The sequence below is a fragment of the Schistocerca piceifrons genome, chromosome 1 (genome assembly GCF_021461385.2).
Source record: "Schistocerca piceifrons isolate TAMUIC-IGC-003096 chromosome 1, iqSchPice1.1, whole genome shotgun sequence".
In the NCBI taxonomy this organism is placed as follows: domain Eukaryota; kingdom Metazoa; phylum Arthropoda; class Insecta; order Orthoptera; family Acrididae; genus Schistocerca; species Schistocerca piceifrons.
The window spans coordinates 1,114,500,961-1,114,524,350 of NC_060138.1; the positions used below are offsets into that span (position 1 = coordinate 1,114,500,961).

The window sequence follows — 23,390 nt, forward strand, 5'->3', positions numbered from 1 at the left end:
TTCAATTGTTCCTCTGACTGTACTACATGGCAGACAAACTCATCATCCTTAGAAAACCAAATACAATTTAAATACTTCAGATCTTTTTCAAAAAGATAACAAGTATAATTTAATTCTCACTCAGCGCATCCCATTCTCATTCTTAGCCATCAGACACCCAAACAGACAAGTAAAATACATAAAACTCACTTTACAATCATATTGTAAAATCAATTGTAAAAATACAAGGATTGGTAACAATGTAGAAGCTGAAATAAGTGCTACAGCCAGATGAACTAGCCAGCCACTCTGAAAACATAGTGAATTCTTTTATTTGTAGAGGTGCTCATACATAACATAAAATATTCAAACAAGTAACACATTCATTTCACGGTCATACAAAATAGAGAGCTGATCAGCTGATAAACCAAATATTGGTTATCTCTTGTAACAGCATAAATCACATTCTGTTAAAACATGATGTACAGATATGAGTACACCTCAAAAATTACATACTAGTCTGTTCTATCACTGGAGATGGAACTTTTGCATCACAGGGAAATGATGGTTGTCGATGCACACAAAAACCAGGTGGGTAGAGCAGAGTCTGACTAGGGAAAATTATGTTATGGGGTCCCCCAAGCATTTGTCCAAGGCCCCTACAATTTCTTATATACCTTGATGATCTACCTTTGCCCTCCAACAAGGCAAGTAACTTCACAATTTTTGCTGTTTATACAAGCACTGTGACTGACAAAATATCTGACACCATAGAGACTAAAGGCAACCAGTTGCTTGCAGATATTCTGAATTCATTCACAGTAAACTCACTTGCAACAAATCTCAGGAAAACAAATTACAGCCTGTTCCATACTGACCACAGAAGTATAGCATCCCCAGCAAAATAATAAGAAAGGACTTAAAAGACAGTACTTACAAAAAAAGAGACATTTAAAAATTGAATAATATACATTTTTCTCATGTATCCCTATTATAATAATTTCTCTGTGTAAGTTTCAAGGGCAAAGAAATATAACAAAATGATCTAAAGAGACAACAAGATACGCTCTTTTGTTAATTTTTTAGTCGTCTTCACTTCTTCTTTCGTCTTGCCTGTGTGTAGACGGACATCTTGCGAGTGCTGGCAAATGTAAGCATATTTTACACTAATTAAGCAGATAATTTATTGATTTAATATTATTGTCCACTTTTAATTTGTAAGAGGTGATCCCAATTTCATGTCTGCCTTCCTTGAATTAACCTGCATTCGAGTAATTCACAGTGGAACAATCGCAACGGCTGATGCAGCCGACGACGCCATTACGTGGCAATATTAACTTATAAAAAATTAGCGAAAGCGGAAAACATGCCCGCTATTAACATAACATACATTTTTCTCCACAGCCGACCGACGTTGTAGAAAATACGTAGCTTTAAGATTCTTATTTTCAGTACAACAGCCGAGAGCCAGAACCAGGACTCTGACTATAATGCAATGGTTAACGGAGGTAAGAAAAAATACTCTCACGCGTGTGTGGGCCACAATTGTCATTAATAACTAAAGATTTTTTGCTTTAAAGTGAACTGACTAGCCGAAGAAATTAATATGAAAAGTTTATTCCATTGTTCAACTTATATGCTCATGTTCTAAGATTCAGCGAGTCTAACGTTCATTAATGTAACAAATAATTTATACTGAAGATTAATATTGTTACAAAAGAGAACTTCACAGAGGTATTTAATTGTAAATCAAAATAAAATGAAATACCATTTTTATTAAGGCCCACCACGTAAGTCAGCACAATCAACGTTACCAACAAATAATATATTAAATTACGACGATCGACAGACACGAGAGAAGCTTACAGGGGATTGTTATTGCACAGGAAGGGCAGCAAATACAGAGTGTAAACTATACAATAGTTGGCAGGCTTAGCTTAGAAAATTGTATCCTATAAATCCCGGACTGGCTGTGCTCAACAGTGTTCGCCATCAGTATAATTTCCAATATCAGAGATATTTGTAAATCAAAGTCTGCTTATTCTGGTTATTTCCATTTAGTTGGCATAGTCCATATCAATTCAGGCAGGCTAGGAAAAAATCTTACCTTCGTAGTCTCAGATGTTATTGAATTTAGCAGATCTGAAAATGAAGGACTAAGTAAGGAAGCTGTATTTTTTTGGTTTCTCCAAAAAAATTTCTTCTCCGAGACACAGCCCTCCAAAGATGACGCTGCACATACCATTTCGAAGAAGCGAATTTTCAAAAAAAATTTAAAATTCTGTATCTCTGTAACAGTTCTAGATATTTTGTTGGTGTTTTTTATTTGAAAGATAAATGCTTTATGATTACAAAGAAATCCTCCATTTGGACTTATCTGTCAAAGTTCTTTTACTATACTGTTCTGAACTTTTTTATAATTTATGGATTTTTTTTTTCAAAAATGCCAATCCATAAAATTTTGATTTTTTTTTCTGTTGATTAGTACCATATAGTTCTACATTCCCTGAAAATGAGAGCTTCCATTTTTAGGTTTAAGAGGCTTTATAAACAATTGATATTTTTGCCATACATAAAACCTGTTTCATTACCACATTATCACGTAACAGGCTCATAAAAATCAAAACCTAGCCTTATTTAACATAATTTTAGTTTTGAAAGCTGAGTAAGAGACTCATTTTTCAAGCATTTTAAATGGTTCCAAAATGTACGTTGAAGATCCAAAGACTTAAAGGTTTCAGTTTATACAACTTCTGTGCACTCCGTTTTGTATTGAAATTAGCCTGTCAATGAACTAAAAATGTGTAACTTGCTTCAACATCTTCCTCTGATATAGAGTGATGCCTTCCTGTTGAACCAATAGGAATTGGAGCACTTACAATCTTCAAAACATTGTGAACAGGAAGTGATCATTGATAGCAATGTTGCTGTCCTTCAGCTGGAAACCAGCCGTATTTGATCTGCAAAGATTATATTTCGTAGTATGGTGCTTCAGCAGGCCTCCTACACCATCACAAGGCCCCATCCCATGACCATTAGCACTGTATACCCAGTCAGTTGGCAAAAGCAACTTACTCAATTCAAACAGCTGGTCCATGTGGTAGAATAAAGTTCACTACAATTTCTTTTAACTCATAACTGGTGTCTATTAATCTCTGCAATCCACCAGTCACAGTCACACAAACTCTCAGGTTGTGAATCTGAATACTATACTGCTGTTTCTGAGGTGTTGGCCAAACTAATGAAATTTCTTCTTTCTTGCTCTTTAAAGTGTGTGCAATGTGAGTTCGCCCATCACTTTGAATCCAAAAATGTGTCTTCCGAATTCCTTTCACAAGAGCAGTTTGTTTGGACCATTCTTCTTTTTTCTGCTCACGGAATTCTTCAATTTGCTCTTTGGAGGAAAGAATAAGGGCTGTGGATGTGTAAGATTTCACAACTCTCATAAAATCCTCAGCATTCTGAATTGCAGCCGTATTTGATCTGCAAAGATTATGTTTCGTAGCATGGTGCTTCAGCAGGCCTCCTACACCGTCACAAGGCCCCTTCCCATGACCATTAGCACTGTATACCCAGTCAGTTGGCAAACGCAACTTACTCAATTCAAACAGCTGGTAACAATTTTTAAAATGACTAGGAGCGACATCAGAAATAATGATGACCTTCTCTGCCTCTGTTTGCAGTTGAAGAATTTTGTGCATTGCTAGCCAAGCATGTGCTGGGTCATGTTCTATGTTATCACTTATAACTGCAACACTTGCAGTCTTGTTTTGAAAATATGTCACTCCTGTAAAATTGAAACCTGGTCATTATTCCAATGATACCCTTGTACCTCTTGTGAGAGAATTACACACCAGTTCTCAGCAAAATCACAGTGAAGCACTAAACATAGTTCTTCAGCCTGTACGCACCCTTTCACTTCTACAATGTGTTGTTGTTGCAATTTCTTCGGATGCTGGTGTGTTACTGCTTTCACTGACCATTTACCAAGTTCAGTTTTCTTAATTAGTTTATTTTCCTCCCATGCCACATATGGACTTTCTGCAAAGGTATCTGCAATGTCTTCCAGGCCAAGTGTGTGTATCCTTTTCCAGGACAGTCACCACATTCTTGAAACAAACAAGTCTCTAGCTTTATGTCACAGACTGCTAATAACTTCCACACCCAACCAAGGTGTCATATGTCACATACTCCAGTAAGTTCTTCAAAGTTAACACACAAAGTTCAAAATCCGCACAGTACACACATAAACAGACATCTCTAGGTGGGTGTGGAACTACCCACTCAGGTCGTAGTGCATAAAATTTTGATCTTCCAACAAGTGAAGTTGTGTAGTTGCTCTTATAAATTGCAAAAGTTTCTTTAATACTGTGAGACATGTACCTCTTCACTGTCACAACTTTTTGACCTTCAACTGTTACAGTTATAGTGTCTTTTTAGGTGGCACTCTGGCGAGAACAGTCCCATTTATCTTCCAGATAAAATGAGTGAACTATTTGAACTAGAGTTGCTTCTACAGGATGACCATAATAGGGATCTGGTCTTCCAAAGACTCCTTTTACAGACCTCACATTTCTTGATTTGTCTGCCCTTTACTTTGATACTGATGGAACATAGTTCAAAATTGTTTGCTTTGAAAATGTATCTGGAATAATAGTTAAAACTTGCACTTTTTCACTGTAGGATGCACAATATTCAACAGCTGAATTGATATTTGTGAAAAATTCCTGGCAAGAAGTGCAAGAATGCTTTGGTTCTTTTCCTTCTGAAGATGCAATTCCTACTTTGAAGAGTGTGGTCAGTTTTGCTGTAGTGTATTCATCCACAGCTTTAGTTATTTCTCTGCACTTTCTTGATTCATAACGCTTATGACTCGACTTCACTGACCACGGTTTCTTAACAGGACTAACACCTAGTTGACTGATTCAGGGTATTTAATTCTTCCTCTACTGATGCAAAATCTGCATCAACTGCACCATGGGAAGCTTCACCTTGCTCAGATACTATCACTGTTGTTATTCTGTCAAAATATTTAGAACACAAGAAGTCGTCACTGGAAACATCTTCACTTTGAAACTGAGTCTTCAAATGAAAACACTTATTCCCAACCTGAAAAAGTCTGTGTTTTTTGCCTTATATAGCACTCTTTTATGGATATGAAAATAGTCAGCACACTTCACTCTCCTGTGGCCCCAGTCAGAAGACATTTCAAACAGTCCTTTCCATAAAACACAGTGCAATTGTGTCGACTGGCAAATTCCTCATGAAAACACAGAACTCACTGGATAGTCTCAGATTCCTTAGAAGCCTCTTCAGTAAACAAATTAGCACTGAACAACTACGATACAGAAACCTGACAAGAAACTACAACAAAGTGAAAGAAATATCTGCAACAGTGAAAGTGAAAAGAAATAACTGCAACAAAGGAAAGTGATAAGAAATAACTGCAACAAAGAAAGTGATAAGAAATAACTGCAACAAAGAAAGTGATAAGAAATAACTGCAACAAAGAAAGTGATAAGAAATAACTGCAACAAAGAAAGTGATAAGAAATAACTGCAACAAAGACAACAGAAATAAACATTGTAACAAAGAAATTAGTACGAAGCAACTTCAGTGAAGAAATAAATTTACCCTTGAAAGTTAAAAAAATAATTTTTTAAAGTAAAACCTGTCCAACTTAAAAGTGGAAGCTCTCCTTTACAGAGAATATAGTACTACATGGTACTAATCAACAGAAAAAAACTAACTTTTCTGGATTGGCACTCCTGGAAAAAAAATAAAAAAAAATAAATTATAAAAAAAAATCAAAAGGCAACAGTAAAAGAACTTTGACAGACATGTCCAAATGGAGGATACCATTTTAATCATAAAGCAATTATATTTCAAATAAAAAAACTCTAACAAAATATCTAGAACTGTTAAAGAAAGACAGCATTTTAAAAAAATTTCTGAAATTTACATCTTCAAAATAGTCTTTGGATACCTGTATCACAGGGCAGGAATTTGTTTGGAGAAAACAAAAAATTATGTGTTTCTCACTTACTCCTGAATTTTAACATATGTTAAATTAAATAACATCCAAGACTATGAAGGTAACCCCCCCCCCCCCCCTCCTGAAGTGATACGGATTATGCCAGTTATGGAATAACTTCCTGGAGCAAATCCCAGCATAAAAATAATTATTTATGATGCAGGAGGTCACCAGAATTAGGTGTATAGCACCCCCAACACTAGAAGGAAATTATACCTACACTGTGGCAGAAGAATTTGTCCAGTTTAGAAAGGATTAAAATACATCAGCACCAAAATCTTTAACGCATTTCCAAGTAAAATTAAGTCCTTATGAAACAATAAATTATTCAAGAGTAAATTAAAAAAGCTTTTGTTTGAAAACACTGTTTTCTGAAAATGAGTCTTTTTTTAAAAACAACAAATAGGTCATTTCTCACACACTTCTATTTGTTGTTCCTGCACCAATTTTACATTTTATTTTAAACATCACAACTTAAATGAAAATATTAAGTAACACAGAAAATAATGGAAGTAACATACAGAAAGAACAGATAATGAATGTATTCCAAAACAGCTGCTACAGTACATTGCCAAAGGGAGGAGTAACATTGGTAGACCTGAGAGAAGATGGACGGATCAAAAAAGTCACAGCAGACCAATTGATCTAACACTTGACCGAGAATAAGACTGAAGAAGAAGATTTCAAACATTTTGTTTATATCTTACAACACATAATACCATTCTTTTCTACTAGTTTAATCAATATGAATCTCTATATAAACCCTTAATTATAGTCTGCAAATCATAGTTAGATCCCTTCTTATCTATAAGTGAAATGATAAACAATTTGTATGCAAATGATATAAATGTAAATGAAGTAACTGGGCGGATAAAAAATCTCCTGTTCCATAAATGACACGCATGTAATAAAATAAATGTTTTGGCTTGTTCCACATCCTTGCATCTACATACACTTATGAGCCTGTGGAATTTGCATCCCAAATAAAGAATTTAAGGCATGCAAGCGAATGACACATTACATCACAGTATTTCCCACACAGAAACCCTTAACTATTTCACCTCATTTCTCTGAATTTCTAAATATCCTGGCACCCCAAACAATGAATTATCTGCCACTGCTGCCAACCTAATTCTGTAATCATTAACACCTTTAATGATTTTAAGACACAATGGTCAAGCTGATCTATATGGCAACTGTGCATCCATATTCAAGGTAGGGCTACACAAAAGCCTTGCAGTACTTCACCATACAAGTTTGGTCTGGTATCATGAAGAGTAATTGAGTCATGTTCATATGTATTCAATGAGTTTTTGCTTCTAACCCGTAATTCATCAGATGTGACTATCGTTATATAGACCCACAAACTGAAAGAAGTTTTAAAACTGAGAACAGTATTTCCACATTTCGAGTGCAAGTAAGTTAAAAAGGTAAAAGAACAATGGAAATTCCTGGACATAATAATATGCAAAATAAAGGAAAGGTAGCCCCTATATCTGACTGCTTTGTAGTACATAGAAACACACAATAGAAGACCGTATTTACACACTAGGCAAAGGTAATAGGAATTGTTAAACAGATTTCAGTGAGAAAAATTTACAACTTCTGCTACTTGCCACTAATCAAATCATATTATCAGTTGCAAGTGCTGAGAGTCGTCGTAAGCCTGGAGAAGGAATAAAATATAGCAGTTACCCACAAACAAGAAACATAAGAGGGAGAGACTGAACTGTGGATGTAATGCCATTAATGGCTGCAGCAAATATTGTTACGCTTGAAATAAATCTGTAAAATATATCATTCTCTTCCTCACATCTCTGCAAAAATGTATCACACACCAATATATGCACACAAAAGACTTTCTGAAGATGAATACAGGTGCAAACAACCCCATTTGCAGAGACTTCTAAGCTACAAATAGTGTTGTAGGTGCTCTCAAGAAAACTACACCTAAAGGATGTTGTCAGTTGTATTTTAGCCTCCAGTAGCACAAGGTAGCGAAGAACTTTATATTGAAAACAGTCATGCAGATTTCTTTTTTGTAGTATTCTGTAACAAGAAGTGTTGGAATGCTGGTGGTGATCAAAGTAAAGTACCCTGCCATATACAGTATAGCTGATGTCTTTGCAGTGAAATTGTGTCGACAAACACCTACTACAGTAAAGCATTATAGGTGACCTGGATTGCTTGCAAAAAAATTGTCTATATGGCATTCCCATATCTTTGTAGAGTCAGTGAGCCATGAGTCCAGAAATACTTCCAATGACCTCTTTCTGCCCCTCTGATTGTTCTTGAAGCCTTTGTCCTCACAATCCTCTGCAGAAGTTCAGAATTTGAACTGTTATGGAGCCTCATGACTGATCTTTGTAGCACAATAATATTAGTCACACTACCCAAGACATGCACCGCTGACCCTGAAGTTCACTTGAAGACTCTGGGATACATGTATCAGTGATGCAGAGGATAACACTTACGGTCTGATCTACACAATCCTTGGGTACTCTCTCTGTGTTTTAAGAAACTGCCATTTGTCTGCACAGCATTCATTTTGCTCAGCTGAGCATGCATCATCATGGTGTGACTTGATAGGTCACTAAAGTTGACCCCAACATGCAACACACAGATGTCATATTCTGTGGTAACTGGCGTTTTATTGTCTGATGGGTTTCACTTAGCTTTCATGGCACTACTTCATTTTCCGTACTTTTCCCTTGTGACTCAATGGCACTGTTGAGGCCAACGGACGTTATTTTCAGCTGTTGCCTTCCCAATGGTGTCCCTATTTCATAAGTTGAGGATTTACTGATCACTGGAGCTGATTTGGAATCAACTGCAATTTTTGTGTATTTGAACTAGGGTATGTTTGTGTTTGTTGCCATATATGGATTATTTTTTATCAATGCTTTTATTGGTGCCAACAATGGTTATAAAAACATGTGGGGCTGGAGATACTTTTAATCTTTCTTGCCTTGGGGTATCACATAAAATTATAAACTTTCAGGCTTTTTTTCTTTTATCTTCCAGGAAGAGATGAAATTTTCTGCTGCACACTGCATGTATGGGAGTCTGAGACGTATGGTGTTACATTTAGTCTAATAAATCCAGATGTAATATAAGCTGAAAATATGGAAATTTTAATGTCAATGTAAATGAAACTCTTATCTCAAAAGCACTACCTACCTGACACATTAAATTGCGCACTTCCATTTATTTGTTTATCTGACACTGCCCCCGTAAAGCTCTGCAGTGTCACTGCATATAATATCACTGTATGTTACCACACCTTTGTTAAAGTTGAAGACATGATGCAGTTCTGCTATAACTTAGTACTTTCTCCCCATTGATTGACAACCTTTTGCAACATCACAGTTACAAAAATCAGTTGGCAGTTTCTTAATGGATCTTAGGGGCTTGGACTCTGCTTTAAGGCCCTTTCCAATATAGGAAGATAAAAAACTCTCTGAAGTACCTTCCCTTCAGATAGTTCACTGACTTTGTTGAATGAGTCATCTCCAGTGCTCTGTTACGTGTTCCTTTTAAGCATACAATGAGAGTCTACAGAGTTTGCAGACTTCCTAAACTGCTACCCCCACCTTGCTGCTTCATGTTGCACTGAACCAAATGAAAGTCTATATTCATGCATGAAAGTGCATCCACTGATATACAAATGGTGTTGAGAGAAGCTGTAGCATTCCCTCACAGGTATGCTTCAAAGCAAGGAAGACATCTGGAACGGTGCACTCCGTAACTCCTGCAGTGTGCCTACAAAGATGATTTCAAGAAAAATGAAGGCAGAATACGGCAAATTGATGCAAAGGACACAAGAGTGTTTTAACTAAACATTGACAATGTAGGAAAAGATAGATTGCTACTTACTGTAAAGGGGACATCAAGTTGCAGACAGGCACAATTAAAAGACACTCACATAAAAAGACAGAGAGAGAGAGAGAGAGAAAGAGAGAGAGAGAGAGAGAGAGAGAGAGAGAGTGTGTGTGTGTGTGTGTGTGTGTGTGTGTGTGTGTGTGTGTTTTACTGATGAAGGCTGCAGCTGAAAGGTTTATTTGAGTGTCTTTTAATTATGCCTGTCTGCAACTTTACGTGTCTTTACAGTATGTAGCACTCTGTCTTTTCTTACATTGTTAATATTCCTACCTGGAGTCTCCATTGTTTAACTGAACATTATAAATTGAAGCTGGGTCTTTCTGACATAAGAAGTAGAGATTATCAAAACAAGAGCAAACCTAATACTGCATAACACAAAATATGCTGTACTTCAAAGGAATGTAGAGCACTAACAACACTGAAGGAAATTAAAGAAGAAAATAAAAAATCTGCTTTCACATTATCACAGTAGTGCCAAGAAGGATACATCAATGAGAACTTGAATAGAAGTGGTGTTGGTAGTGAGGATGCATATGTACCAAAAGTATAATATGACAGACTTTGGTTCACCATTGTCCTCGAATCATTGAGTAGCTTATCTAATCTTGGAAGACGTAATCGTTTTTCTCATCACGGCATCCTCTACACTAATTTCTGCTGCACAGGGTTTAGCAGTAACCAGTGACTTTCCTCACTCATCATCAATCAATTTGAAATAAGTATTCATCCTACAAAATTAGTTATTTTAGAAGAAATGTTATGTTTTCCCCTCACCTCCCGTCTGATCAACAATTTCTTCACCCATAACGACTGGTTTCTTGTTTTCAAGTTGTTCACTGCCATGAGATATAATGCAGCAGTGCAGAGAAAGCAAGAATTGCTAACTTCCTTTTAGCACTCGACAACATGACTCCCTTATCTCTGTGCGCACTGCAGTGTCTACAAAGGTGCACCTTGTGGCATGTCAAACCAATCACAGCTTTTCCCATTCACTTTAGCATGTGCTTTATTGTGTCGTTTAAGGAACATGTGAATGGGCACTTACTGCCCTACAATGATTGTCTTCTCATTCCCACAAGAAGCTAAAACAATTAAATTTAAACTCAGATGGAGTTCCGCATGCCTGAGCAAGCCTAATTCAACTTAAGTGTAGCAGGTGCTACAGAGGTATCTTGTTAATATCTGTTTCATCTCAACAATCATCCAGACCATTAGTACGTAGTCCAAATGGATATTTTGGGCTTTTTAGAAAGGTTTGTGCCATCCACACAATTAGGTCACGGTCTGTGTGACACACAATGTTCCATCATTTCACTGAACAGCGGTAAGTAAAGCACATCCAAAATTAGCAGAAACAAAAGACTGGCAATGCTGACCATGTCCCAGCTTGGAAACCCCAAGTTGTCTAAAATCAAATTCAGTCAACAGTGACCAAAGTCCCTGAAGTATTATTTACATATATGTGATGTCTCAAATGCTATGCAATGAACTTTACACATCCTCCTGAGTTTGTCTTAGAAGTTTGCACTCACTGTACTATAATTGATATACAAGTTTATACTTACCACTTGTTTTCAACAATATGAAATCACATTTTTGTTACTAATTGTATGATTATTATCTGAACATGCATAAGGCAAGTCACAAGTTGTGTAAACCTAACATGTACAAATGCAGGTACTATGAAGAACAAAGTAAGTTTCTACTATGGACAAATTGTAACATGTAATCAATTAATTAAAGCTATCAGTTCTATTAACTGTACTCAAATATGTAAAATTGGAAGATAGTAATAGAGAATGATTACAAGCATATCTCCTACTTTTGTAACACTTTTTTTTTAGACAAGGATAAAAACAAACTGAAAAATTGTACAAAAGCAGGTATTATGAAAGAGACACACACAAGCAAAGCATATTAGAGAAACAGAGAGGCATGTAGCGGTGAAGAGTGAACTTCTGGAATATCTATACGTTAAAAGCATTTCACAGATGAGTCAAGGGTGCAAGCAAAACCTACAATAGAGAAACACAGAAGGAAGGAAATTAATAACTACACATAAATGAAAAGTTAACCAGATAACTGGTTAATGCACTACGTCTTGACTTACCACCGCATCTTCCCCACTCATCACTGCTCAGACAAACTAAGCTGCCAAGTTAACAATTTTCATTATGATACACCCTCCTCCCTCCTCTCCAGTGAAACATTTATACAACCTGGAAGCCACACACCAGGCAGCTTAAAATTCCCTGACAGATCTCATATCTTTCTCTTATACGTGTTAAAGGTCACGTTATTTTGCTATATAAACTTTAAATCATAGAAACTGTTCAATTCTTTAGAAAACAGTTCTACCACTGTAGTGAGTGAATGATTCAAGTGAAAGAATCTCAATTCCCCACTGAATCCTACAGAAAGCAGACATATTATCCCTTCTAATTTATATGTCAAATTAGAAATGCCCCTGACTTATTTTACTTGTCTCCCTATTTTTATTTTGAGAGATACAGTAAGAAATTTGAAAATTTTCAACACGATACTACTGCAATTATGTAGTAGTATTCTGCCAACACATTACACTTGAGAGACAGTTTTAACACTGCCCAACTTAAACAGGAGATTCAAATTTAATACCAATATCGCTTCTCTAGTCTACTCTACTTCAGTACCGCCTATTGTTCCTCATAGCTCTGACATACCTACCCAAAAAAAGATAAAGAAACATAAAAGCTGATCCTATTTTTCCCCCTTTCTTCATTTTTTACCAAGTACTCAATATGCATTCATGTCTCAACAAAGCAGAATGATACTTGCCATGTCAGCCGATCCTTAACGATAAGCTGATTTACGTGTGCTACGTTGATTGTCTTTACTAAGTATAATAATAAGTATAACATAACTACTGACTGTGTATGTAACTGACAACAGGCTGAGTGAGACCATGCCGCGACAGTGTCATCAGGACTTCTGCCGCGCTCTTGCGCCACATTACATTATGCGGAGGACACCAGCTAGTTATGGCAGAGAACAGAAGTGTGAGATCGTCCTTGCGAGCAAGTTCCTCTGCAGGTGCGGTATGGCTACAGAGCCTCACAAGTACCTGCAACAAGAGCAGAGTATAGAAGAATGGTAGAAAACTATGGATCTGAACAATAATTAGAACAATATTAAATGCAATATTAAAGTTTTATCAACTAATAAAGTAGGTCAAATGAAAACTGAGCAACTGGGAAGAAGTATCTTCTTCTTCCCCAGGCAGGGAATGTGTGTAGCCTGATTGCCTGCATGCAACATTATTCACATGAAAGTCAGTGAAAAATCTCTAAATGTTTGTGAATCTTGAGGTGGGAAATCTAGAATTCACCAAGTGGGTTGTGAGAAACTGCCTAAAATCCACATGCAGACTGGCCATCAGATGGCCCCTCGTAGTTACTCTGCCAGTTGGATTTGATCTGGGGCCAGCACACCTTCCCATCCTGGAAGTCGCACTTAAATACACACAGCTATCTAGGTGGGCAATTGGGAAGAAATACAATCAACAATTTACTGACACCAAAGTTATCTATGTTTTCAAACATTTATCCCTCTTAGAGAGACGGTAATTAAACTACTACTTTTGCAATTCGTTAAGATGCTGACAGAATAATATGTCTAACTGGATCCCAATATTGATGTTGATCGTATACCAAATGAGAAGTGATAAGCAATGCATAAAAATTAAGAACCAGTACCACCACCCCAAACCAGAGGGCACTGCCCCTCCCGCAGCCCAACACACACACACACACACACGTGCATGTGCCCTTACATCGTGTAGGGATACAGGCGTGTGTGTGTGTGTGTGTGTGTGTGTGTGTGTGTGTGTGTGTGTGTGTGTGTGTGTGTGAGAGAGAGAGAGAGAGAGAGAGAGAGAGAGAGCTGACTGCGAAAGTTAGCAAGTTTTCCTCCTCTTTTTGTGTTCCTACTGACAACTCAATGCTTCTGCTATTCACAAATAAAGAAACAGGTGACTAAACAAATCTTATACCTACTCTAAATCAGAGATAGTTGCACATATTTAAAAATATTGTGTGTGCGTGGGGCTGGGGGGGGGGGGGGGGGGGGCAGACCAAACTCCCATGAGATTTACTGTAAACAACACACCCTTGTTTGAAATAAACAGTTGCACCCATTCAGTAAATCCAAGACAGAGAAATAATGTATGTATGGAGAGCACATCTTTGTTCATTGTTCGGTAAATTTTTGTCATTTGGAATTATCAACACGTCTCTACAACAGCTGGAATCAGGCAGTGACAACCACATATTTTCAAGACAAAAGTGACATAATTATTTATATGCCTTGAAGCAATGCATCTGGAGATACTGACCAGTGTAAGTAATTTGGCAAAGGTCGTTAGGGAATGGCAGATGCAGAAGTTAACATCTGTGTGAACATAAAGGGAAATAAGAAAATGAAATTCCCTTAAATTATTATGAGGATTGTTAAGAGGATACTGAATACTATACATATAAATAATGAAATGTCAATAGGAGAACAAGCACTAAGTATATCAAGAGATTTTTTGGCATGTAAATACCTGCACAAATATCTTTTGTAACAAAATTCTTCTCTCTCTAGGAGTAAAATCACTTCCAGTTTCAGCTGTCTCAGGGTTTTCTATCTCAGGAAGATCAAAAAAGAGGTACAAGCATTTAACAAGTGTGGAAGGCACTGCTACTGACGTCATAACCTGAAAGTCATCAGAATTAATGAGAGATAACACTGTTTGTAAACCAAATACACAAACAAATGAATGTTTTGTTCAACTGAGGACTGTTTTAAATTAATATTTTTGTTCATTACCTGCACCAGTGAAGCATCACCAGCGGCTAGAAGATTAAGAGTCGAAAGCAACATCCAGCCATTACTTGACTCCTCTGAGTTTTCTATTTCAAGAAATTTCACAATGGCACAGCTAGCTGCCTCAGTCGACTGATTTGAAGCTCGACGCCTCATTTCTGACACCATGAGTCTGGATACTTGTTGACAAAATGCTAGAATGTCACGGAACTTTTCCATCATGTCAGCCGATGGACTGTTGCCAAATACCTGTAGCATAGATCATTAAAACTGATGTGACATTAAAGTAAACACCTTATCAGCAACCACTTTCAAAAAATTACATGAAACCTAGCACAATTTGGAACAAGTGTAAAATGAAATAAGTTATGCCACATATTCAAATAAAAAAAAAAAAAGCACGAGTTGAATGAAGGGCCTCCTAAATGCACTAAAATTATCAGAAACAGTACAACATGACAAAAATTATCTTACCTCAGTTTTTCGCTAAAGTACAAACAAATGGTATGACTCACTGTAATTACAGAGCAAAATTTGAAGTGAGTAGAAGAAAGTCATACTTCACTCAGCTACAAAGTTTATGGCACCAAAAGCTATAAAGCTGGTCAACACTTTAGGGCCAATCGTATGAGGTATTTAACATTAGGTTAAGACAGAAAATGACCTCACATCAAGCTTAATCTGGAAATCGTGTTGTATAAACATTAATCGTAGATCATAATGCCATGAAGTCTGATCATATCTGACTGGTGAAAATTCGTAGTTCAAAGTCAGGTTCAGCTCTAATCATCAGTTTATAGTGTAGATGCACTATGATTCATTGCTTTTCTTTTTAGCAGATATAAATTGAAATAACAAAAAAAATTGTTATTAATTTTAAAAATGGCAACTAAATATGTAACAATGCCATTCTCACACTGCTGATGCTCAAAATACTTTTTTTTTAAACGTGGAAGGTTGCGTCAAGAAAATTACTGGCTACTAAGTGTACTTAATGATCAGTCTCATAACAGCTCTTGAGAGATGACTCATAATTTATGTGATTAGTTCAACGGAATTTTATACACACTCAGCAGAGAGTAAGAAAGGAAAATTTGAAATATTTGCAGTGAACAATTAAGTTTGGGAATTCTGAAAGCAGCTGATAGTGGTTCAACATCATGTATGTACATTCTCTTTCAGATTGAGAAGCAGTAACTATGCAATTCATATTAATTTTTAACTACCAAACATGTACTTAATCTGCTATGACAATTCCAAGTGTGTTGATAAATAGGACATAAGCAAGTATTTTGAAACGAACTAACAACATACTAGTGTTTCACTCATTTTGGTGGCTCAGTGGTTGTGTTGTGGACTTAGGTGTAGAAAATCACGTGTTTGAACCCACGTCAATCTTGAATTTTTTTTCAATTTGTTACTATTATCTCTACTTTACTGGTCATAGATATATTTATAATGATATTAACAAGGCATTCCACACCACTGAAACCATGCAATACCATACTCTCTTTTTTCAGAGCATTCTGGGCCACTGTTGAGCAAAATTGTGTGTGCAACAACACTATACGAAGTGAATTACATTGTTTCCTTTTGTTTACTTTACAAATAACTGAGCAATCAAATGTGTCTACTGAGGATGACATCATGAGACCCAACAAGCTCCTCACACGTTTTATGAAAGAGTGAACCCATTCTTGGAGTTAAATAACAAGTCATTTAAGCTGACTTTTATTTTGGATAAAAGTACTGTAGACTAGTTGGAACTATGGCTCAGGGACTATCTGATGAAACAAACCAAAAGAAACCAACCACTGTTTGCAATGTGCACGCTGCTGTTAACCTTAAGATTTTACGCCACAGGAACCTTTCAAATAGTGGTTGGTGCTCTGTTTAAAGGATACATAGCAACAGCTTGCAGAGCTATCCTTGAGGTATCAGCCTTATTTCAGAATTAAAGTTAACAGCAACTTTCCTTAACCTTGTTGGCCATAGTGACTTCATCTGATCTCCTCCTCTTTTTTTCACTCAGTTATATCTTTATACTAGGCCAACACAATATCTTTCTCAAATTGAGAGGGTTTGATGATCGCTCCTTTTTCTGTTTACTTGCTCCCACGGTTATAGCACGAAACCTTCGATAATGAACGCTGCTTATCGACAATATACAATAAATATCTGCAGATGAAGCACAATAATCATGTTGATAGCCAATTTTAGGCATGTTGCCAAGCATGTTACGTGCTACCTAAGATCACACTGAATCTGCTTTGGTGGACCCAAGTTTAACATTATACAATAGAGCCAACTCCTGAACATAGTTCAATTTCTGATCTAATGTCAAATTTGATCTCCAGTCAGCGATTTTTATAAGATCAGCACTAAATTTCATGTTAAATAATATTTGATGATGTCAGTAATTAATGATTCATAGGCTATGCTAATATACAATATAAAAGTAATTACAGTAGTACTTTTTTTGGATAACGTACCTTGCAAAACAGTGGTAACATATTATACAGCTTATCATCACGTTCTTTTTCAGTTAGTGGGTGTGAGGGATGAGTATATTCAGAGAATAACTTCTTAAGGTGCATTAATCCCAGAGCTGTATGCTGAGGGTTAGAGTTAGCTTCATCTTGTGACATGGAGGGGAGGGTCCCTCCCCGAAACTTCCGCATTATGTTCATTCTGCTGTCCTGCAATTTCACACAAAATTTTCATTATAGTCCAAGTTTTGTAACAACAATAATAATAATGATTATAATAATGGATCATTAGGTAACACCAAATGATTACATAAAATTCCTGTCACATTAAATACACATTTGGCAATACCAAAAACGGCTCCAAATTATGTACATAATAATTTCAGTTAAAAGACAGTATATATCAGCAGTCCAGCTTTTAAACAGTGCAAAAATGACTTCCTTACATCTCTGTAGCTAGTATAGAAACTCACAAAAAGCAGGTGGTTAAATATGCAGACCTTGTGTTTTTTGTTGACTTCTTTGAGCTACTCATTTTAACAAGGCAACAAATCCTTGCGCCACATGGCCTGGTAAACAGCACAATGTCGGCCTCTTACTATAATTTTGGTTTGTGTGTTGACTGCGTTCTGAATGCTTTGAATCATTATTTGCAATTGCCTCGACAGAATCAGAGTAGTCCATTCAGCATCACATACTGTTTCAGATTGCACACTATGAACGTATCGGCTACACAAAAAAGCTCATAAATTAAGGATAACTGCAGAATATGATGCCACACAACGTGGCACTACACAAAACTGGAGCTAATAGCATAGGCACATAAGGAACACACACGACACAGATCAGTAAGTCCACGGTATTGATGATAAGTTGAGAAAACCGTCCCGAAAAACATATGTTACAAAACGCTACTGTCTCCTGCACATGTACCCCGACATCAATATGGGATACGATCACCACGCACACGTACAGAGGCCGCACAATGGGTTGGCATACTCTGGATCAGGTGGTCGAGCAGATGCTGGGGTATAGCCTCCCATTCTTGCACCAGTGCCTGTCGGAGCTCCTGAAGTGTCGTAGGGGTTTGAAGACGTGCAGTGATACATCAACCGAGAGCACCCCAGATGTGCTCGATGGGGTTTAGGTCTTGAGAAAAGGCAGGCCACTCCATTCACCTGATATCTTCTGTTTCAAGGTACTCCTCCACGATGGCAGCTCGGTGGGGCCATGCGTTATCATCCATCAGGAGGAAGGTGGGACCTACTACACTCCTGAAAAGGTGGACACACTGGTGCAAAATGATGTCCCGACACATCTGATCTGTTAAGAGTTCCTCTGTCAAAGACATGCAGGGGTGTACATGCACCAATCATAATCCCACCCCACATCATCAAACCACGACCTCCATACATGTCCCTATCAAGGACATTAAGGGACTGGTATCTGGTTCCTGGTTCATGCCAGATGAAAACCTGGCGAGAATCACTGTTCAGACTACACCTGGACTCGTCCATGAAGATAACCTGGGACCACTGTTCCAATGACCATGTACTGTGTTCTTGAATCAGGATTTACGGGCTCCCCTGTGGCCATGGGTCACCTTTCAGGTCTCCAGACGAATAAACCACGTCTGTTCAGTCATCTGTAGACTGTGTGTCTGGGGAGAACTGTTCCAGTGGCTGCGCTAAGGTCCCAAGCAAGGCTACTTGTAGTACTCCGTGGCCATCTGCGGGCACTGGTGGTAAGATATTGGTGTTCTTGTGGTGTTGTACACTGTGGACATCCTGCACTGTAGCACCTGGACATGTTTCCTGTCTGCTGGAATCATTGCCATAATCTTGAGATCACACTTTGTGGCACACGGAGGGCCCGTGCTACGACCTTCTGTATTTGACCAGCCTCCAGTCGCCCTAGTATTCTACCCCTCATAACATCATCAATATGTGCTCTTTGAGCCATTTTCAACACACAGTCACCATAAGCATGTCTGAAAACGTCTGCACACTTATTCACTGCACTGTACTCTGACATGCACCAACACACCTCTGTGTATGTGGACTGATGCCAGCACCACCGTGCGACAACTGCAGGTCAAATTCACTGCATGGTCATACCCCGAACTGATTTAAACCCACAAACTGCCCACCAGAGTATTGTTTCACCATGTATCAGCATTATCCTTAAATTATGAGCATGAGTGTAGATACAACAGTAGAGGGTCTGCAGCTTGTAATGCCCTACATTCATGGCATTCTAGATTCAAATGTAACATAAATGCAGACAAGTCAATCATACAGATAATAATTCAAACAGTTTGTTTCAAGTCTGTTGAGTTGGAAAAGCTAATTACTAAGATGGCATCAATTCAAGATAAGGTGCATCTGTTGTGATATGCCAAGATTTGCTCTATCACTATGGTGCAATGAAGTTTCTCAGTATGTCTCACAAAACAACACCAAATGTTGACAAGATAAAAGTGTAACTGACAGTTTTTGGACACAGTACATCTCTGTAAAACAACTGAATGTGGAAAGTGTTTTATTTCAGATAGAGGATGTCTTCAAATGATCATGCACAGTCCAAGGAAGTCAACTTGGCATACTTCACACAAATTTTAAAATTCTTACACAATTGTGCATGATATCCTGCAATAGCATCTTTGGCTGTGTGCATTAAAAGAGCAGATCCTGCAAATGCTGCTGGCTACAGACAAGAAACAGCAAAACAACTTGGTTTACAATGTGCCGAGACATATTGAGAAAAAAGAATGTTATTCTGAGAAAGGTTATGTTGCCTATTACAGACACATTTCAATAACAGAAGGCATAATGTCTGATGTAGGGTCCACAGTGTTCAGGAAAACATACCTCACACTGCAACAAAATTGATGGCTGTTGTGGACTGTTTTGTAATATGATCATTGGGCCATTTTTATTCACAGAAGAAACCAAAAAAGTGTCAACATACATAGATATGTTGGCTGAATAAGTCTTTCCATTGCTGGTACAAATACAGTCACATCTTGTTTCAGTTGTATGGTGTTGGTGTTCTGTTCCACCAGGCACTAGAAAAGCCAGGGGATCTACAAGAAACTTTTAGGTGAAAGTGGATGGGCGATTACTTTGCCACTTGAATATTGTGTCCCTCTATTTATTATTCTGGGACTACAGTAATGATCAGGTTTACAATGCTGAAGTGGCTGATCTTCAAATCATCTGGGATCAGACTGCAAATGCTATCAGCACCACAAGTATGCAAATGTTACAGTAAAGCTGGGTATACACTGGGCACTCCCTGTGCACCCAGAAGAGCCCACTCTGCAGTGCTATGGTTGTTATTGGAAAACAAACTTTACACCTCTGCAAGTTTGTAAATGGGAAGACATGAAAATTATGGTTCATATCAGGAATCTGTCCTCACTATAGGTAGCAAGCTTTTATTTTTGAAAAAGAGTTGTATGTAGCACCAACAATAAAACCTCATAACTTTTTCTGTCACTAAATATGTCCTTTACCACCCACCATAAGTTGGTTAGTGAAGCACAGGCATGGATAAACAAAACAGCACTGAGAAAAGCAGCACAGAATTCACCAATGGCTGCTAAATTGATAATTCATGTAGTATTGTTTGATGAGCAAGACAATACAAAACTAATGAGCCAATATACTCTGCCATCTACACAACCATGGAACCAGGAGAAAAGAGAACAAACGCCCCCTCCCAACCCCCATGCGAACGCATGCGCGCGCGCGCACACACACACACACACACACACACACACACACACACACACACACACACACACACACACACGTGCATATGCTTATGTGCACTTTGTTACAACTGGTGTACTGCCCCAGTTAAACTGTACCTCAGCACAGATGAATGATATAATACTGTCACATCAAAACCACAATCTAGTCCAAATCCATAGGTAGGGTCATCAATGAAGTACAAAATGTAAAACTGAAAGCATGTTTATTACTGACAGCAACATGCAGCCAGAATGGAACTGATCTCCTGGACAGAGAATGAATGTATATTTACAAACATCAAATATTCTAGATCTAAAAAAAAAATTGCAAAGATAAGAAATTTGAAAAACATTCCAGAAATGATAAATATTGAATAATAAATAACTGCTGATTGGTTTTGAACCAGTGACTTGCAGCCAGTGACACTTACAACTACACCACACAGCAAGCAGCAGAGTCTGTGGCATCACTACCTCTGCTGGGCAAACAGCAACCTGCAGTTTCAAAAGTCCTCACTGAAGCCAACTACAGCACCCTGGACCTACATTTTGTCAATGGTCCCCTGTATGGCAGCACTTGCAGATCCTCATGTTCTGGTCATTATCATTACTTTCTCTTCAGTGTAATGAGCATCAAAGGTAGTCCCTCCTGTTGGAGCTCCGTGACCAAGTGAGTCTTCAGTTTGTTCCTTCCCACTGTTGATCTGTACCTCTGGATTGTAATAGGGCTTCATACAGAGGACACTGACATCTCCATGCTTTTATCTTCTTGATGAAGGGTCATAGTCCTCAACTTCATATGTCACATCCGAAAAGCAATGAAGGAGAAGATACAGCACAGAGTAGCACTTTACTAACTTTTACAATAGTCAAACTTTCTGCACTGGTATAAAAAACCGTACTAAGTTTCTCGATCTACCTCTCACTGTCAGTGCTTATTTTTAAAGCACTCTTGGTCTTTCTTTGGGCGCCCGCGATCTGTATGTGAGCCAGCTGCCTTGTTCCTTTGGCCCTGGTAATGAGGTGTTTTGCATAATTATCTTGAGTATAATACAGTTGACCAATATAATACAGTTAACGATTTTCACTTCAGGCTTGCGGCTGTGGAGCAAAAAGAATGGCGTAAAGACCATAGTGTCTAGCTGTGCTCTGTAGTATGCGTTGTATCCCTATCTTTCTGTTCGACCTCAAGATATACAGACAGCATATTTGCCAAAGTTTTATTAAAGTGTTCTGTGTGGCCATTTGCCTGTGGCCATTGTCATCCTGTGGGTGATGTTGCAACATGAAATTATCTCCATTTTTAGTCTTGACTGGAAAACTTTCCCATGATCAGAGTCATCACACAAGATGTGGCATGCTTCAAAATGACATCCCCTACAAGGAACTTTGCAATTTTCAGCCTTCAGCAGCTGGCACAACTTTGCTGACAGCATAGCAAGTGAGCTCATTGGAGACTATTACCCATCAATTCGAGTTTATCGACTGTGGCACCCTCCATAAGAGGTCAATCTTAATTTGGTGGAATGGTGCTCTACAGGCAAGATTGGTACCAGATGCCCCAAACTTAATTGCAGCACATGCTTCTGTCATCGGCATTCCTTAAAGTGGCTCACACAGTGTCTAATGAACTGATAGAGACCTGGCCAGTGATACTGGTGTCTCATTTGGGTAGAGTCTTCACCAAACTCTGCGGACCAGATGTCAGAACAGCACTGTGGAAATCCTTCATGACTGCTGGCTGCAGATGAGCTGGGATGATGAGTAACCATTTGCACCCCATCACATCACAGACCCTCTAATACCATGGTCCAGTTATTAACTGGTACCCTCTTCTGATTGGTTCCTCATTCTTCGAGGCTTCTCCCCCTTTTCAGCAGCAATGTCATTTAAGACAGTGATGACAGATTTCTTCCACACTGCTGTGTTCCGTCAAAGCATTCCTTAAGAGGCAGTCAATGTCCTGGTGTTTGCATATGTTTTTGTGTACCATTACAACATCGTACTCCTGAAGCCTCAGTGCCCAGCTTGCCGGCTAACCAGATGGGTCCTTCAGATTACTCAGCCAGCACAGAGAATGGTGATTCATCACAATGATGTATGGTTTGCCAAATCATCACAGACAGAATTTGTTCATGCCCCAAACAATTGCTAAGAATTCTTTCTCAGTTGTAGAGTAGTTCTTCTCAGTCTTGGACAGTACTTGACAAGTGAAAGTTATCATCTTTAGAGCACCTAACTGATTTTGTATTAGAACTACTCTTATCCCAAAGCTGCTAGTGTCAGCATGAAGTTGTGCCTTGGCATTCAAATAATAAAATACTAGAACCGGAGATGTTAATACCTCCTTGAGGAAAAGGAAAGATCTTTCTTTCACCTCATTCCAATAAAGTTTGGCATCTCT

The 23,390-nt window shown here is 38.0% G+C and overlaps 1 protein-coding gene across 1 annotated transcript in view; it reads right to left on the reverse strand.

Moving 5' to 3' along the window:
• Positions 1–23,390, reverse strand: part of LOC124777290 (WD repeat and FYVE domain-containing protein 3) — a 299,899-nt gene that overhangs the window by 269,261 nt on the left and 7,248 nt on the right. Inside the window, exons 2-5 of the mRNA XM_047252642.1 lie at positions 17,233–17,439; positions 14,744–14,989; positions 14,478–14,630; positions 12,806–12,998 (exon numbers count right to left, since the gene is read on the reverse strand). Coding sequence (XP_047108598.1) covers positions 12,806–12,998; positions 14,478–14,630; positions 14,744–14,989; positions 17,233–17,430 — 790 coding nt within the window. The 5' untranslated portion in view covers positions 17,431–17,439. The remainder of the gene's footprint in view (positions 1–12,805; positions 12,999–14,477; positions 14,631–14,743; positions 14,990–17,232; positions 17,440–23,390) is intronic.